General features: G+C 33.2%; 3 protein-coding genes across 4 annotated transcripts; 2 read left to right on the plus strand and 1 right to left on the minus strand.

Annotated features, from left to right (window-relative positions):
- Positions 1-636: 636 nt before the first annotated feature.
- LOC125073678 lies at positions 637-6,733 on the minus strand. 2 transcript variants are annotated; one of them, XM_047684625.1, is made up of 5 exons: positions 6,607-6,733; positions 2,758-3,057; positions 2,221-2,383; positions 1,516-1,753; positions 637-867 (listed from the first exon to the last, which is right to left on the minus strand). In XM_047684625.1, the coding sequence occupies exons 1-5, from the start codon at positions 6,691-6,693 to the stop codon at positions 750-752; spliced, it is 906 nt and encodes a 301-aa protein (XP_047540581.1). In that variant the 5' UTR covers positions 6,694-6,733; the 3' UTR covers positions 637-749. The 2 variants fall into 2 exon arrangements, with proteins under 2 accessions (XP_047540581.1, XP_047540580.1); XM_047684624.1 differs by having other exon boundaries at positions 637-882.
- Positions 6,734-10,433: 3,700 nt separating this feature from the next.
- LOC125073791 (facilitated trehalose transporter Tret1-2 homolog) lies at positions 10,434-14,075 on the plus strand. Its single transcript, XM_047684827.1, has 4 exons — positions 10,434-10,472; positions 11,980-12,115; positions 12,668-12,813; positions 12,897-14,075. The coding sequence occupies exons 1-4, from the start codon at positions 10,434-10,436 to the stop codon at positions 14,073-14,075; spliced, it is 1,500 nt and encodes a 499-aa protein (XP_047540783.1).
- Positions 14,076-14,606: 531 nt separating this feature from the next.
- On the plus strand, positions 14,607-17,241 carry LOC125073792 (facilitated trehalose transporter Tret1-like). Its single transcript, XM_047684828.1, has 4 exons — positions 14,607-14,642; positions 15,248-15,383; positions 15,729-15,874; positions 16,060-17,241. The coding sequence occupies exons 1-4, from the start codon at positions 14,607-14,609 to the stop codon at positions 17,233-17,235; spliced, it is 1,494 nt and encodes a 497-aa protein (XP_047540784.1). The 3' UTR covers positions 17,236-17,241.
- The last annotated feature ends 33 nt before the right edge of the window (positions 17,242-17,274 follow it).

Genomic DNA, 17,274 nt, shown 5'->3' on the forward strand with positions numbered 1-17,274 from the left:
CAGTGATCAAAATTCGACTTTTTCATAATTGAAAAATTACATATCCTTTTGTTGTCTAGTTTTTATTGATCAAACAAAAGAAGGGAAACAAGTTTAGAGAGGAGAAAAGGGAATGAACTCTTTTGTCTCTACCTATTGAATGTATAATTTAAGTTCCCAGTTCTAGGATATGTAGCTAGCATTAAACCTTGAAATTATCAATCAATTTTTAATTAATCAAATAATAATAACCTTCCGTGCTATTTGTTTGTTATTCAATAAAGCAAATACATAAGTGAAGGAGACATAATTAAAACACCTTTTTTAATTTTTGTCGTTATATTTAATGAATATTATTTGTAACAACAAAATAAAATTAATGAAATGAAAATGGCACCTAAGTTATTAGTTATATTAAATATCAATATTTAAATGCAAATCGGTACATAAATTAAATATCATAAAGATCTTATATTAAATATCTTATTAATAAAACACTTATGGCACGTCAAAATTTACCAGTTAAACATTAATGAGAATTAATTTATACTTATTAATATCATGATATAAATAAATAGTAGTTTTTCATCGATTACTTATTTAAAATTTATTATTAAATTATATATTATTTCGACAATTTTTTTTTTTTCATGAAGACATTAGTGTATTCAGCCACAGTTGAACGAAATATAATTTTAAATAATATTGGTAACAGTTGACAAATTTGTGGATTATTTTGCGTTTGACTATAGCAAATCAATATTTTAGTTTTACTTGGAACGTGGCTTAACAAGTCGAGACGCTGGCGGAGCAAATTTGGCAAAACCCTGCTGGTCGAAGACTGGTAGAAGGTCCCTCACTCGAGCCGACATGGTGCCACCCGTCACCCTGGAAGCATATGCTCTGTGAACAGAGAAATTAGTGGATTGTTAGGGTGCTCTCTATGACTACATTGTTGTATTATGATTGGTGAACAAAGTGACTATTTGGTAACTGGAAGTGATTGTTGCTAACGTTACTATTATAACTGATATTGCAATAATGTAATAATTGATATTCAAATGGAATAAAAGTGATGTCGAAGAAGTTTAAGGGTACCAAAGATGTCAAGAATGTGCTCATAGTGCTTTTTCTAAATGTGTTAGCATGGTCAACATTGGTGGTGTATTAATTTGCGGATGAGATTGGGACGTTAAGTGATCTACATAGTAGAGACGAAACCGATACAGGCCATATACGGCGCAGAGTGATAAGCACTGATTTCAGCTAATAAGTCAGAAGATTAATTAGGTAGTAGAAGTATTAATTCGTTTTATTCAAACACAATTCTATGGCTAAAAACCTAAAGAATTGGTTTAATAAAAAGTGACCTTCTCAATCTCCGTGTATAAAATTGGTTTTATTTTAAAATTCACAGTTTTTTATTCACTTGTGATCTAGCCATGGAAACAGGTCCGTGACTTTATGAAACATATATATAGCATGAAAATTAGCTTAGTTTTTCTCTATGTTTACAAGACGGAAATGTCATTTTACCTGCTTGGTTTGATCAGCTTAGCCGCTTGAGCAGGTGTCGCCAATTCTGTCGGGAAGTACGTAGCGCCATAGAAGTCTAGACCATTTTGCAGCAAAATGTTAGCTTCCTCAATGCTGGCCAAGGTCACACGCATCACGCTAGAAGCCTCCTTTGGCACCATACTGCTGACCAGCTCTCCATCGATGCTGGTAATCGCACGAGGCGGCGTCTTTTCTAAAGGTTTCGGAGTAGAAGTACCTAAAACAACATTGATTTCTTTTTTGTCCTCAGAATTATAGAATTAATCAGATTCTAAAATATTATATATTCTTATATTGATTACTTAAGCTGCCTTAATTAATACTTGTCTGATACTCGTTGATCATATAAATCATCATAATGATACAGGTGTACATGTTTTACATATATTTTTTCCAGAATGTTTTAATATTTCGTTCACTAGATGACGCTGTATGTCATTTAAATCGCGCTATCGTTTGGTAGTTTTAAATATGTAAGAATGTAAAATTAGTTTAATAAAACAAATTTTTGGCAACTTTATTATCTTACAATAACTTAGTGTAGTTCTGGCATAAAGTTGGTGATCAGATGTTTTATTAATTACTCGCCTATCTAGTGACTGGTCCGAGTATATGATAGACGTATAAAAAATTGTTCTGAGAGCTAATCAGATTTCATTTAAAACCAATTATTTTATTACGTACCAGTATTTCCATCACGGGGTGATCCGGTAAAATGCAACCGAATTACCTCTACCACAGAGGTATATTTGTAGAGGGCATGACGTACGTCCTCTTCAGGTACGTCATCCGGGATGTCGTACACGTAGATCGTAAACGTCTTCTGGGGTCGGCATGGTATGGCAATCTGGAAATGATACAATATTATTTATATACACAGTTACTTATTGATGACTATAAACGACACATACAGTTACTCTTTGAATTATTTAATAAAACAATAATGCTCTACATGTTTGGAAGGCTTAAAGCTAGTAAAATCTGCGAACAGCCAAACGCTATCACATATAAAAGCAATTTAGGATTGTTCTTGTGAAAGATAGTCAAGTTATATTCAAAATTAGCATTTTCATTAAAACTAGTACATTTTTTAGCTGCTCTAGTATAACGCCATAAAATATAACTTACCCAGAAATAACAAAATAGGACTTCAAATCGGAAAAAGCAGTAGAAGAAGCAGCCAAGCATAGATGAAGGGCAGATGAAATGACCTCATCTTACCTTTCTATAGAATCTGGAACCAGTTACTTTATGGAAACCTTTCTTGAATACCATTTGGTAATCATCGACGCTCGAAAACTTGAACAAGATGCCGGTAGCCGTCTTCGTGAGAGAGAAGCAACCTTTGAACTCCATTTTCTCGCAGATGGCTGAAGCTTTCTCCATGCTGAGGCCGTGAGAAGGGGTAAGGAGGAAGGCCCCCTTGGTGAGGAAGTGCTCGGAGTCCGAGATGTCGGACTCGCTGTCTCCGCCCTTCATCAAGGTATGGATCTGCTCCTTCCACATGTAAGGGTCTGACATCTGGAGAAGTTAACGGCTCATGATAATTTGAAGCAATTGCTATTCAGTAAGATTTTGACAAAGGAGTTCCAATATACTAGTCAGACATACATATACTATATGTGAAATGAAAATGTGATCATGTGAAATTTACTCTGTCTGTTAGTTTGTTTTTATGTTGTGGCGAGACATAAATATGTCAATAAAATGCTGCAATAGAAAATATTGCAAACGAAATCAAAATATGTAAAGATAACTCGTATTTAGACTATGATGAAGATAACGAAATGATATCAATCAATTATTCGAAAGAACGTTGTTGGAAAACAATGGCTGATAAATATTCGAAGACAGTAATGACCGGGAATCGACGCGGGTCACTGGTTCCCCGACTCAAGCATCTTCCCAATTATAATTATAGTATTGTTTCAGCTTCCGTTAAAAGTATTTTGATCGAGGGACAACGTTACTGTTAAACTATGATTATTTTTTTAAACATGATTTCTGTATCTGTATTTATAACGTTGATGATCATTCCTTGACCAAAGAAGTGTAATGAGATCGAAAAGTGGAAGAACATAAATAGTAATGATAGATTATTATATCTTTTATATTAATTATTATTTGTATATCTGTGTTTAAGTCTATACTTTGATTATAAATTATTTTAATTTGGGAACTATAAAGTTTTTAGAGATTCATACCTAATTACATAAATATATATTACTAACTCAAAATATCATAAATGAAAATCAATTCTTAGTTCATCAAAAAATAAATTAAAATACTATCCATGGGTTACGGAAACTTTCTTTATTTCGTACAAACTGTAGTCCACCTAATAGCCAATCGTCGTAGAATTTTAGAAACTGCTATTCATTCACCCTTTGCAAACACAGGCTTAATCTTTCTTCTCGAGAGTTTGTAATGCAATTAAATACAGCCCAAAAAGATCAGACGTAGGAACTCTAATGTATATACGCATTAATCTACTACTACCAAAGTTATATTCTTTCTTGAATCGAACTAGTTCGTTATACTAATTTAACTTCTTAGCAAGCATTACACTACCTAAATGGCAATTAATTTTGCACGTTTTCATAGTGTTTACTTTGCTAAAACCTACCCTCAGCAGGGTCAAGCCTGCCAAACGACAATCCTGGATTCGTCAGTATTTTTTACCGTAATCAAATATAAAAACATAATAACTATGAAGACGTCTGATCTATTTTTTTTTTTGATTCGGTTCGCATTTGTAGACGACATTCCACACCACAAACAGTAACCAAAATTACCCGACCAAGTCAAATAGGTTTATTTAATTGTAATCAGTGGGCGGACAAGACTAATTCGATTGGAATTGACAGCAATTGACATCGTAATCCCACGCCAAGCCACCATAACACCATATTTGGTGTTATTGTGGTCGAAGTAATTTACTTATTAGATCTTTAATTGCTCGTATGGTTTAATTTGATGAGAGTCTAAATGGGCAATGTTTTGTTCCTAGTTCCTAAAAGGCCGTATTTTTTAGGCATGGCAAGTAGAATAATTTACAAAATTGTTTTTTAAATTGGAGATAATTTAGGATGTGACTTTTCATAAAATAATCGATAAATGAAAAATTTTTCAGAAAACCATACCATGTGTAGGTCAGAATTTCTGATTGCATCGGACCGAGCATCTTTTCTACCTTATCGTGCCAATTTATGCAGAATATTGTCAAAGATGTAATATTATTATTTCATACCAAGTTCAGAGTTCTAACAGTACCTATTTTAGCATTTTCTATTTGTGGATTAACCCATATGGTGTTAAAAAGAGCCTAAAACAAGATAATTTTATAAATTTAATTACTTTAATTGATGATAATATTTTAGAATCAGACTTATTCGTACATTTTATTTGCGTTTACGTATCATTTATTTGATCGAGTTCAAAATAGATACAGTTATTGGAACTTGCCTGAAAGTCTCTGTGCCACGCGAGTCCCTTGGAATAATTGTTTACTACAAATTTCAAAGAGTCATTGTGGAAAAACGTGTCCCATGGCGAGAAAACGAAGTGATTTTATATTTAGATTTTATTATAGTGACCAAACTCTTCCTCGTCTGTATCTTGATTAGTTCCACATTCAGCGATTGGCTAATTGATTCATGATACGGGTGTTAAGCTATATCATATTTAATATTCTGTGCAAAGTAGCGAATATTTGTTGACTTAATCTACAAAAAGTGTTATGAGCTTACACGGCGTGCGCTCTGTCAATCGATATAATTATATATATATATATATATATATATATATATATATAATATATATGGTATAAATTATATGAGAATTATGTATCGTGGAATTATATTCTCATTTAATTCCTTTTTTCTGTTCCAAATAAAAAACTTGCTTTTTATTATTATCTATAGTTTTAGAATTTAGTGCTTAATATATAATGGGGAATATGTTAAAATCCATTAGAAGCTAAAACAACACCCAACTTATCGATATTGCTTTTATCAAAATCAAAATCTATTTTCTCGCGAGTTCTAATGTGTTTAATAATCATTAAAGGTAAAGTAAAATTTCGTAAATATTCCATTGTTAATAATGTGTACACAGGCCACTGCTTTTCTATTATAACTTTAAGAACACTGTATATCGATCAATAAATCTATCAATAAATTTGTCCCTAGGTCATTAATAAAAGATTGCGTTGTTCCTACATTTACAAAATGTTTTGCGTGAAGAAGAGTTTGTTAGTATGATCCATTTTACACAGCGTAAAGCGGAGTATCCATAAGACATAAACTGTTACCTGAATGTAAGCTTAAATTTTCTTGACTACTGCTTCGCCGGTTAAAATTGTAAATATGTTACATTATTTATTTATTATTATTTATTAATAAGTTTAACACTATTTACTATTTCATTATTAATATTCAACCAATATTAAATAATATACTTTCACGAGGCTCTTTTAGTTGTAATCAATATTAAGATTTAAGATATTTTACAGGATTACATTTATAAAGCTACAAAGTTAAATCTCCGATTTTTCATACTTTAAATGAACATTAACGATTCATATTTTATTGGTGATTGATGATTTATTTATTATATATATAAACTTAGATATTTTATTTAAATATATTAAATATTTAGACTACATGACAAATATATTTCATAAGTCGAGACATTTATAATGGCTGTTAATTCCTTTGGAGACCCAAGACCCAAGAGGTGGAATCTAGTTCGGCCATCTAGGCTCAGTATCAGTGAGGGTTATAAGCAGCTCGATTTTTTTGTTTTTTTTTTTTTTGTACGTAATATTATACATAGACTTATAGATGTATAAATATTTACTTTATTTACTAAAACATATTTAGTTTCATAACTAAGTAAGGAAATAAATAAAAATATACAACAATTATATAAGATTTTGTAAAATATTACACTATTTGAAATCTTACAATTGACATTAGGAGGGAAAAAAGTTAATTCTATTAATAATTTTCCACATTTAAAATACTAAAGTCGAATAAAAATAATACATTAAATAAGAAAAAAACGTACCGATCCTCTTGGCTTATCAGTATTTTTCTTAGAGTTCTCAGCTTCCTGCCTGTGTTCTGTGTCGGAGGCGCCTTCAGCTAATGACATCTTGCGACTGAATTGCGCTTGCGCCGGTCCAGGGTATAGCCAGCCACTGCACGGTCGAGCGTGCAACCGCGCCTTTAGAACATCGCGTCTGTGGAGGGGCTACATTGTTTGTTAATTCGTAAATGATATTATTACGATTTAATCCAAAATTGGTATTTAAATGGCAAGTCTAGCATACGTTTTGCAATGTTTAGTTTTTTTCTTTAGTCGATTACGAATTCAATGGTGTCTTTTGAAAATTTATATTAAATCACTTATACTTCGAATGGAATGTTTATGGTATTCAATTAGTAAAGTAAGATCTCCTAAATATCCCACAGTTAGGAAAAGGACGTGGCAAAATTTCATCCGACACGACATCTCCTCACGATGTTTGCCTTCACCGTAAGAGATTAATTATAAACACATGAAAACATGTAAACTATAGTACTCGTCCGTGTATGTACCAAAAAGCTTCAGTTCAGATTCACGTGGCTGTCCACTGGGTCATTTCGTAGGTAAAAATATATAGAAAATATTGACCATTTGGTTCTGGCAGTAGTATTAATAAGGCCATCGTATTATAAACCGGTAGTACCGTAAGTACCTATCAAGAGAATATTGATTATATATTAATAATGCAAGTCAACTACTTAAACAGCCAGCCCACCAACAAAATGAATCCCAAGGAGACGTCCTTTCGTCGAAAGGAATTCAAGAAAATTGGGTCTATTGCTATTACAACCAATATCAAAAGCTTGTGTAGTTTCAATTAAGATAGTGTACACATATACGGCTATATGTATTTGTAGATCGATGCTCATATTGCTTTTAATTAAAATAAGATTGTAATTTATAATCTTGATCCCAAGATTAAGAAGAACTGTAAAACTGCTTGGAACGTTTTTTTATAATATTTTTTTAGTTATGTGAAACCAAGGTCGTCTTGGGTACGTCAAGCCCTTCAGCTGGCCATGCAATTCTTAAAAAAATAAAAATAATACAAAAAAATCCAAGTGATTCAGCCCAGAATGTGTTACAAAAAGTTTAAGGAACTTAGCAATGTATATAAGCAGATACGGCCACTTAGCAACCAATGATCCATTAGAGCTGACTTCCTACTACAAATACAAATGATATGTCAAACTTATACAATTGCTATATTGATATTACATGAGTATTCGAATTATCAATATAAAAAAAATATCGTATTTTATTAATAAAAATATTTATTCTCAATGAAAATCGTCCTACTCCACGGTTTGTTTGTTCTGTATTTTTATGACAGGAACTCTTGTCATCTTTGAACGAACCTTAGGATAGACGACGACTATTTATCATTCATGAATGCTGATGACGCATAGTTACTGTAGCAAATAAAAAAAACTACATATCAAAAATAAGTTCCATAAATTCCTGATAGAATTCAAGTACAATGAAATTTCTGGGAAATTCAACGCGATTGACATTTTTCGTGTGAAAATGAGTTCTAGTATATTTCAATTGTGTAGAATTTTGAATAACCTGCTCTGCCGTAAATTTTTACTTTGGTTGTATCGGAAAATTAAATAATATGTCCACCAAACTTAAAAATTCATTATATATGTAGTATTTTACCCCCATTAGTGTGTATGTATAACTAGGTTGATACAACTAACTTTTAACTACAAACAGCCTAAAAATTATGTATACATAGCGTACAGACTACAGTACTGTAGGTAAGTAGTATTTTTTTTGAAAATCGAATATTTTCTTTATTTTCCTACAACTTGGTATCGACCTCAAAAGTAAGAAGATGTAGAGATCCATTCAGAGGGAAAGTTATATTTTTAATCGAGCATGATGTGCGATGTAGGCAAAGACTTTTTGGGTCCCGGCTTTATTTTTGAGTCATTTAATTATTGGATATGTTAGTTATTTTTTTATATTTTCTGGATGAACATTAAATTAATATTTTAGTTCAACTTCTAATCTATTTAGGTACAAATATATTTTTTCATAGCGAGAAATTCGGTTTTAAAAGAGGTCGCTCTACAACTGCACTTCTCAAACATATTTACGATGCATGGGAAAAATCACAGAATGAATAGTATTCTGTGATCTGTCTTAAGCATTTGATTGCGTAGAACACGAAGTGCTTCTTTATAAGCTCAAATACTACGGTATTAAAGGTAAAGCTCTTGATCTCATTGCTTCATACTTACGTCAAAGATTTCAACAAGTTTTCAGTAATGGAATAAAGTCTCCTGGATCGACGTTAAAATGGTTGTTCCACAAGGATCAATTTTGGGTCCTTTTCTATTTTTAGTATATGTAAGTGATCTTCCTTTCTATGTTAAAGATATTTATGCTAAAGTGTTGTTTGCTGACGATACTTCACTTATTTTTAAGGTCGAAAAAAACTAACGATGACGATGTTAACAATGCATTATCACAGATACGCGATTCGTTCACAAAAATAATTTAGTTTCGAATGAAAAGAAGAAAAAAAAAATTTTTAGCAAATAGTGTCGTTCTGTCATCAGTAATCATGACTTTTGAAAAGGCGTTTAAAAGTAGTTTAGTCGTTATTAGATACTTTTTCTCTATGAGTAACGAAAAAATATCAACATATTTTTGTGTATTAGAGAGTCAGGCCATGAGCCTTTTTATGATAAGAAGTCTCGCCCGCCCTTAAACGCTGTAAGAAATAAAATTACTATAGCTAAAGTACAGGCAGACTGCCAACTAGCTTGTCATTAAAAACATTACAACAGCCAGTGTCGTTTATTGGTTAGTGCTGTCACAAATAAAAAAAAAATGATATTTAAAAACGGACCAAAAATAGAACTACCATTATTTTACTTCGTGTGTTCTCTCACACAATTGAATAGCTGTATGTATGTATGACGTGCTCCTAACAGTATTGCTCAAATGTGTGTGCACAAAAGCAGTTGCATCTCTTACAGCTCGATGGGGATGCAAAATCACAACTGGAGAGAGTTCTGGCGCAGGAGGCGTTACTTTCAGAAAAAAATATAAATTTTAGTAGCCCAATCCATGATTTGAACTCGGGACCCGTGGATAAACAGCAAACTAACTAAAACTAATTAGAACGACAGGACAGTTAATTTTAAATAGTATCTACCAAACTAAATGTAAATCTACAACTCACTGCAAATGTGGACTATCAAGAAGAACCACTACTCTTGTATAAAAATAACATGGGAGTAATATGTGAACCCACGGCTGGGCAAAACTTTCTTTTCGCCCATCCCTCTCCGACATAAAACTAATAAGGCCGCAGACCGTGAGATCCTATCGTATTAGAAGAGTTAGGGAATAGAGAGAAAACCAGATCAGATCAGGAGGACGTCACAATTTTCTTATCATATCAGTGATGTCTAAAAGTGTTAGACATAATTAAAGCTGAATTTATCGAATCATACATTTATGTGTATTTAATCATAAACTTTTAATGCACCAGTAATAAAAATAATACTTTATTAAATATTTTTATTTAATTAGGTACCAAATTATCGATAATATTGTCCTTCCGGGTTTGATCTGGCGTTTCAATTCAAAGACATTGACAGTGATAGGCAGCGAAGCAGATAGTATGATATCGGAAGATTAAAATTTGTATAGAAAAGTGTAATCTTTTCGCATGTTGTAAATATTTCAGATTTAAAATATATTGATGGCAATGAAGATCTAAAACGTTACTTAAAATAATTTATATAATAAAAACAAATATACTCGTGTTAGTGCGTCAGTTAACTATGGCTCACAGTTGTAATATATCTCCGTTTATAAAGCAGGTCAGTATTTTAATCATAATATATAATATAAGATTAATATACTTTATAGAGATGAACATTAAGTTCTTATTTATCACTTAAACTATATATCATAGGTGTTAATAAAATCATTATACATATATTCAACAGACTATAAGATTAGTTTTTAATCATAAACCTGTCTGGCCGTGATTGTCGAATGGCTTTATAAATATAATAAATAATAAATTCAAGACAATAATCTTACTTTTTGCATAACAATTATTTAGATCGGAGCTAAAATTATATATATATATATTAATTAAAAATAGCTGCTAATCATGATAGCGTGGTAAAATGCAAGCTGCATAATCGTCTGAAAATGAACCAGCCCTACATTGTTTACGGCACTAAGACGGGATGTTATACATATGTTCTATAAAGGTTTTTGTATTATTACGAAAATAAATAGTAGACAAAGTTTGTCTGTTTGAATACTTGTTACTATATCTCCTAATATGTGACCTACTGTACTTCATTGTAACGAGTCTAGAGTCGTTTCGGAAGGACATGACTCAGTAAAGTAAACACAAAAATGGCACGCAACATTTTATTTTGCTTGAGGCTTTAGCAGTATAAATATGCTTGCTAGAAAGTTTAATAATATTAAAAAATATTAGGTCAGTTGCATTTGGGAGAGCCTGTATCTGTCATTAGCACTTCACATACATACTTTTTAGTACCCAAAACAAAACATATCCTAACAATGAATGTACGCCGAACGAAACCGCATTATTCGCTAATTACTGCAAGCGTATTTTTCGGTTCCTTTCGGTATTGTCGAGTTAAATAAAATGAAAAGGCCTATTACACAATATAAGATTATATTTATGTATGGATGATAAGACTCGCGAAATTATCTTTGATTACCATACTCGATATATATTTAATGAAACCAATTAATTTCGGTAGGATCTATCATTAATTTATATTTTTTTGATAATATTGGTACTTAAACGTGCCAATAAAAAGTTAACTACTAAATTATTTCACCACGCGGATCCAATACTGGTTGATGAATACAAAAGTGGCATATTTTCTACAGCTTAGCACGGATTATAAACACAAATTTAGTATATGAAAATGCAGTCATGTTTCCTGAGCTTAGGCCCTTCAATCATCTGTTAAGATTCCAGTATTCTTAGCACGGGGCCAACTCTGCTTACTTAGCATGATTTCCTATTAAGGATATTTAAAGAGAGACAGAGAGATAGTCTACAACACGATATTCATAATTAATACTTCTAAATGCAAATAACTCTCTCTGTCTAACTGTTCCTCTTTCACGGACAGATTTGGTATCAATCAAGCTTTAGCTCCAAGGAAGAGCACAGGCTACTTTTTTATGCCTACTATCCCCTAAAACGCGAGCGAAACGGCAGACGACAACTAGTTGTAAATATTTGAAAAGTGTTGCTGGCTTGTATTATTTTGTTGTTTCATGAACAATAACATATTGTCAATACAATATTCTCGTTCTCTGTTCCAGTGTTTCGTAACCGCAGCCGTGGGCATAAATATAATAGGTTTCGGCTGCATCTTGGGTTTCCCAGCTATCTTGCTGCCCCAACTAAAAGCCCCAGATACGCCTATCCCGTTGACAAAGGATTCCGAGTCATGGATTGGTAAGAAGCTTACTGCTATCATGTCTTTGGCTATACTCGACCTGAATCGATAAATTTTATAAAAAATACTATATATAAAGAATAGTGCAGTAATCTACTTCGATTATATATCAGCGTGCCAATTAGGTGGGTAGCATGGCCTACATTTTTGTGACTTTCGGTTTAACCATCTCTACCAAATTAAACAGAATCCCATGTAATTATCTCCTTCACCTTCCAGCAAGTAAATTAAAACCAACATTTTAGTTGAATAAATTTAAGATACTCAAAAATCATGACTCAATCACTAAAAAAATACATACTTCTTTACTAACATGTACCTATATACCTTTAAACTTTTACAGTATACATACAATCAGATATATAAATTATTTTTGGGTTTTAGCCCTGATCTTACTAATCCAGTCAGCTCTAAACAGCGTTTAGTTTTGTCTAAGTAAAAAGTATGTTTCGCCTACCAAAAAAAAATATATCGTAGTTTAAGGTTGAATATATGTAGTATGAAAGTGGAAAATTAATAAGTATCAATTAAAAAAATATGTTTTACTTTAGTTGCAGTGCTGGCTCTAAGTGTGCTCGCCGGCAACTTTATATCCCCACCGATAATGGACCGTCTTGGACGCAAGAAGTCGCATTACGCGCTCACCGCCATTTTCTTAATAAGCTGGTTCATCATAACAATGGCGACCAGTGTTGAGGTAACTCTTGGTCAATACTTACTCTTTTCTATTTAACTTATGTGCTACTTATTCATTATTTATTTATTCATATTAATTTCCAGGCTTTGATCGTTGGAAGAATCTTACAAGGAGTCGCTGGCGGTATTCTGTCAACTTTACGATCTATACTCATTGGCGAATACACAAGTCCGCTGAATCGTGGAGCTTTTCTTACTATAGTATCCCTATCACAAGCTTTTGGTATATTTTTAGTCCATCTTATTGGATCCTTCCTGAGCTGGCAAAAGACTGCTTTTGTATGCGTATTCTTTCCGTTTGTAAGTCTTGTTATGATCAATTATACACCGGAATCTCCAAGTTGGTTGGTATCTAAAGGCAGATTTGATGAATGCAGACAAGTATTTAAATGGTTAAGAGGGAATAAAGAAGACGACGAACTGGAAGACATGATTGAAGCTAGAGTTGCTTTTGAACAGGCCGCTGTTAAAGAAAACGAGAACCAAAATTGGTTTGCTAAATTGTGTACCATAATTCGAAAGAAAGAGTTCTATAAACCGATAATTATCATGATCCACAGCAATGTTTTATTGCAATTCTCGGGTGGACCTACAATGTCATCTTACTCCACCGTAATTATGAGCCTCTTAATGGGACCTGAAGCAAACGCATATTTTTGGATGGTATTCATAGATTCTCAAAGAATTATTTTTAATACGATAGCTATTTTTATCATCAACAAGACCAAAAGGCGAGTAATGATCTTCACCACAGGCTTGCTATCAGTGGGAAGTCATTTTGCAATTGCAATCTATACTTACTGCAGAACCCATGGCTGGGAATATGATGCTGTGTGGTTACCAGCTGTGTTGATAAATCTGCAATACTTGGCGGTGGCAGTAGGTACTGTGCCAATGCCGCAAGTTATAGGTGGAGAAGTATTCGCCCTGGAGTATAGGAGTATAGGTGGTACTATTAGTCAGGCAGCAGGAGGAGTTGCGATGTTTTTGGCATTGAAGACATTTCCCACATTGTTAGATGAAATTGGATTACATGGGACATATACATTTTATGGTGCTGTTTTGTTAGTAAATTTAGTCATTGTTCTAATTCTGCTGCCAGAGACGAAAGGAAAGACTCTACAACAAATAGAGAATGAGTTCCGAGGTCGACCGATTAAAATAGAGGAGCTAGAAGCCAAACAGTCACTGCAGTCAAATTCGGTTGAGATTTACATTAGAAAGATGTCGGAGAGGAGATGCAGTAGCCCCGTTCTGCTTTAATTAAATAAGTTTTAACATTATTGTAGTATTAACATGACAAAATAAAATATTTTTTTACGACAAACTACTGTTTTATTCATCTAATCCCTAGTTTTTTTTTTTAAATCAATCATTAAAATGTGTGTTATTTGCTTAATTTACTAAATTAAATAATAATTCATATAAATTTAAAGTAAATCAACTTTTTGGATGAATTTATGATACATAAATTTTCTTCTTCTTATTTACTAATCAGTAGCCAATAGCCTACGTTAAACAGTATTGCTAAATTTAACAGAATATAGCAAGCACTGTATGAAAAATAAATGGAGATATTTTTGCAGCCTATCAAAATTGAATAAAATATAAGATGTGATTGGCAGCTGCCCATTGATAAATCGATATCGAAAGATTAAATTTAGTTTTGGACCGATAACAATCTTTTCGCACACAAGTATTTTAGTTTTAAAGTGGATACTTCCTAGGCTTAACAAGATGTTGATAACTTGAATGTTTTATTAATCGTGTTGGTTTTAAATGTAGGTAATAGAAATGGAACAGACAAACATTACTCCGTTTGTGAAACAGGTATGTTCTAATTAGATATTTATGAAATTATTACGTGTGATGCTAAATCTATTTGAACATTCCAGTCTTTGGTGAAGTTCTGTGGTAGAAAACATTTTGAGAATTTTTGTATTTTAAATCATTAGGTGTATTTCCGAAAAGCTCGCACCTCCGATTATTCGGCGACTAGCCTCACGCTTCAGCTTTCACTGGTCCCCATGCCTATTACAACAAACAGAGTATACCTCATCCGAGCCTTCGGCTTCACAAATAATTCTTGACAAGACTCTGTGGCGAGGTTTGTCCAATTCGGCCCTATGACAATTTTCTTTGACCTATCGAATTACATGGGAAATGACGGACTACCTGTAAATTGTTTTGAACAAAAAATTGCTCATATCCTCATGCCCAACAACTTTCCTGGAAACGTTTCTCTCTAAAATAATATTAATTACACAAAAACGTTATAACACATCTTTGATTCTAAATTCGACCTTAAAAATGAAATAGTCAATATACATAAATAAACTCGGTTTAAAGGAAACGAGCAGTATGAACTTTTTGGAAGTGTATCATAATTTGAGGCCATTTGGAGACTGTAAAATTTACAATTAATTCTGTTTTAGTGCTTCGTAACAGCAGCTGTGGGGTTAAATATAGTAGGCTTCGGTTGTGCTGTTGGCTTCCCCGCTATACTGCTGCCACAGCTGAAGGAAACAGACAGTTCTATTCCACTCACAACGGAGTCAGGATCATGGATTGGTAAATGATCTTATGTTTATAGATTTTTGACAAAATGAAGATGCAGGATTATCATATTCGGATCATAAAATTAAAAAGTTATGAGCAAAAATAATATAAGCTATTGTTCTACCAATAAGTGAGACAGTAAGTGTATAACACTTGTTAACAAATAAAGTCTTACTGTCTTTACGAGTTATTCAAATATATACATATATATTTAAATTTATATTAATAGCCACCATAACATAATTTTTATATACTTTTTAAAGCCCAATTATCCAATACTGTAATGATTATCTTCTCCACTCTTAAGTAACTCTTTCCTTGAGAAATAATATTTATTTACATCTTATACTTCTTTAGCGGCAATTTTGGCTTTGAGTATGCTCGCTGGAAACCTTATGACCCCACCCATCATGGACCGTCTCGGGCGCAAGGCGGCTCATTACGCTCTCACCGTCATTTTTCTGATAAGCTGGTACATCACTATTATGGCAACAAGCGTTGAGGTATCTTTATAATTTCAGTTGGCATTAAATGATCTTTAATTATCTTTGATATTTTTATTATTATCTTTTCTATTATGAAAGATAAAATATATGTGTAATTCAGAACCTAGTTGATCTTATAATTTCTAAAGATATAATATTTAGTAGGTAATTAAAATAGTTATTTTTTTTAATGTAATTTTCAGGCCTTGATAATTGGAAGAATGATGCTGGGCATCGCGGGCGGTCTGCTGACAACACTCCGTTCGGTTCTCATCGGGGAATACACTAGTCCTCGAAATCGTGGTGCCTTCCTCACCACCGTATCTCTAACACAAGCGTTTGGCATATTTTTCGTACATCTCATTGGATCACTGCTGAGCTGGCAGAAGACTGCTCTCATATGCGTTTTCTTCCCGTTCGCAAGTCTCGTCATGATCATGTATACACCAGAATCTCCAAGTTGGTTGCTCACTAAAGGCAGATACGATGAATGTAGACGCGTTTTTAGATGGTTAAGAGGAATGGATGAGGATGAAGAACTAGAAGACATGATAAAAGCAAGGCTAGCTTTTGAGCAAGCGATTATCAAAGACCACGGGGTCAATTGGTTCGCAAAGTTATTAAGAATAGTTCGAAAGCGGGAATTCTACAAGCCTATTATGATTATGATTCACAGCAATATTATTATGCAATTTTCTGGTGGTACCACAATGGCCGCTTATTCCACAGTCATTATCAGTCTCTTAATGGGATCGAATGCAAATGCACATTTTTGGATGGTATTTTTGGATACACAAAGAATTATTTGCAACACCATCGCTGTTTATATCATTAATAGAACTAGAAGACGAACGATGGTACTTACTACGGGAGTCCACGCCGTAGCAAGTCATTTTGCCATCGCCATTTACGTTTACTGCAGAATCCACGGATGGGAATATGACGCTATCTGGTTACCAGCCCTGTTGATTAATCTTCAGTTTTTGGCAGTAGCGGTAGGTACTGCCCCAATGCCACAGGTGATCGGTGGCGAAGTATTCCCTTTGGAGTACAGGAGTATCGGAGGAACTATCAGTTTGGCGACAGGTGGGGGGGTAATGTTTTTGGCATTAAAGACATTTCCCGAATTAATAGATAAAACTGGATTACATGGTACGTACACGATTTACGGTGGCATTTTATTAGTTAACTTGATAATCGTGTTGATGTTGCTACCAGAGACGATGGGGAAGACTCTTCAGCAAATAGAAGACGAATTTCGAGGGCGACCGCTCAGGATTGAAGAGTTGGAAGCAAAACAGTCGCTACAATCAAATCCAGTAGAAATATTCAAGAGAAAGATGTCGGAAAGGAGGTGCAGTAGCCCTGCACTGCTATAAACTTGTAATACTGTATAACGCAATTAATACTTTTTTTAA

The sequence above is a fragment of the Vanessa atalanta genome, chromosome 25 (genome assembly GCF_905147765.1).
Source record: "Vanessa atalanta chromosome 25, ilVanAtal1.2, whole genome shotgun sequence".
NCBI lineage: Eukaryota > Metazoa > Arthropoda > Insecta > Lepidoptera > Nymphalidae > Vanessa > Vanessa atalanta.

What these genes read in the sequence shown, in the direction of transcription:
- LOC125073678 (XM_047684624.1), bottom strand. Translation starts at nt 6,693, where the DNA reads ATGTCATTAGCTGAAGGCGCCTCCGACACAGAACACAGGCAGGAAGCT. An exon ending in GTTCCAGATTCTATAGAAAG is followed by an intron (nt 2,384 to 2,757) that starts GTAAGATGAGGT and finishes TATCATTTCCAG; the next exon opens with ATTGCCATACCATGCCGACC. An exon ending in AAGCTGATCAAACCAAGCAG is followed by an intron (nt 883 to 1,515) that starts GTAAAATGACAT and finishes CTCTGTTCACAG; the next exon opens with AGCATATGCTTCCAGGGTGA.
- LOC125073791 (XM_047684827.1), top strand. Translation starts at nt 10,434, where the DNA reads ATGGCTCACAGTTGTAATATATCTCCGTTTATAAAGCAG. An exon ending in GGATTCCGAGTCATGGATTG is followed by an intron (nt 12,116 to 12,667) that starts GTAAGAAGCTTA and finishes GTTTTACTTTAG; the next exon opens with TTGCAGTGCTGGCTCTAAGT. An exon ending in CAATGGCGACCAGTGTTGAG is followed by an intron (nt 12,814 to 12,896) that starts GTAACTCTTGGT and finishes ATTAATTTCCAG; the next exon opens with GCTTTGATCGTTGGAAGAAT.
- LOC125073792 (XM_047684828.1), top strand. Translation starts at nt 14,607, where the DNA reads ATGGAACAGACAAACATTACTCCGTTTGTGAAACAG. An exon ending in TTACTCCGTTTGTGAAACAG is followed by an intron (nt 14,643 to 15,247) that starts GTATGTTCTAAT and finishes ATTCTGTTTTAG; the next exon opens with TGCTTCGTAACAGCAGCTGT. An exon ending in TTATGGCAACAAGCGTTGAG is followed by an intron (nt 15,875 to 16,059) that starts GTATCTTTATAA and finishes TGTAATTTTCAG; the next exon opens with GCCTTGATAATTGGAAGAAT.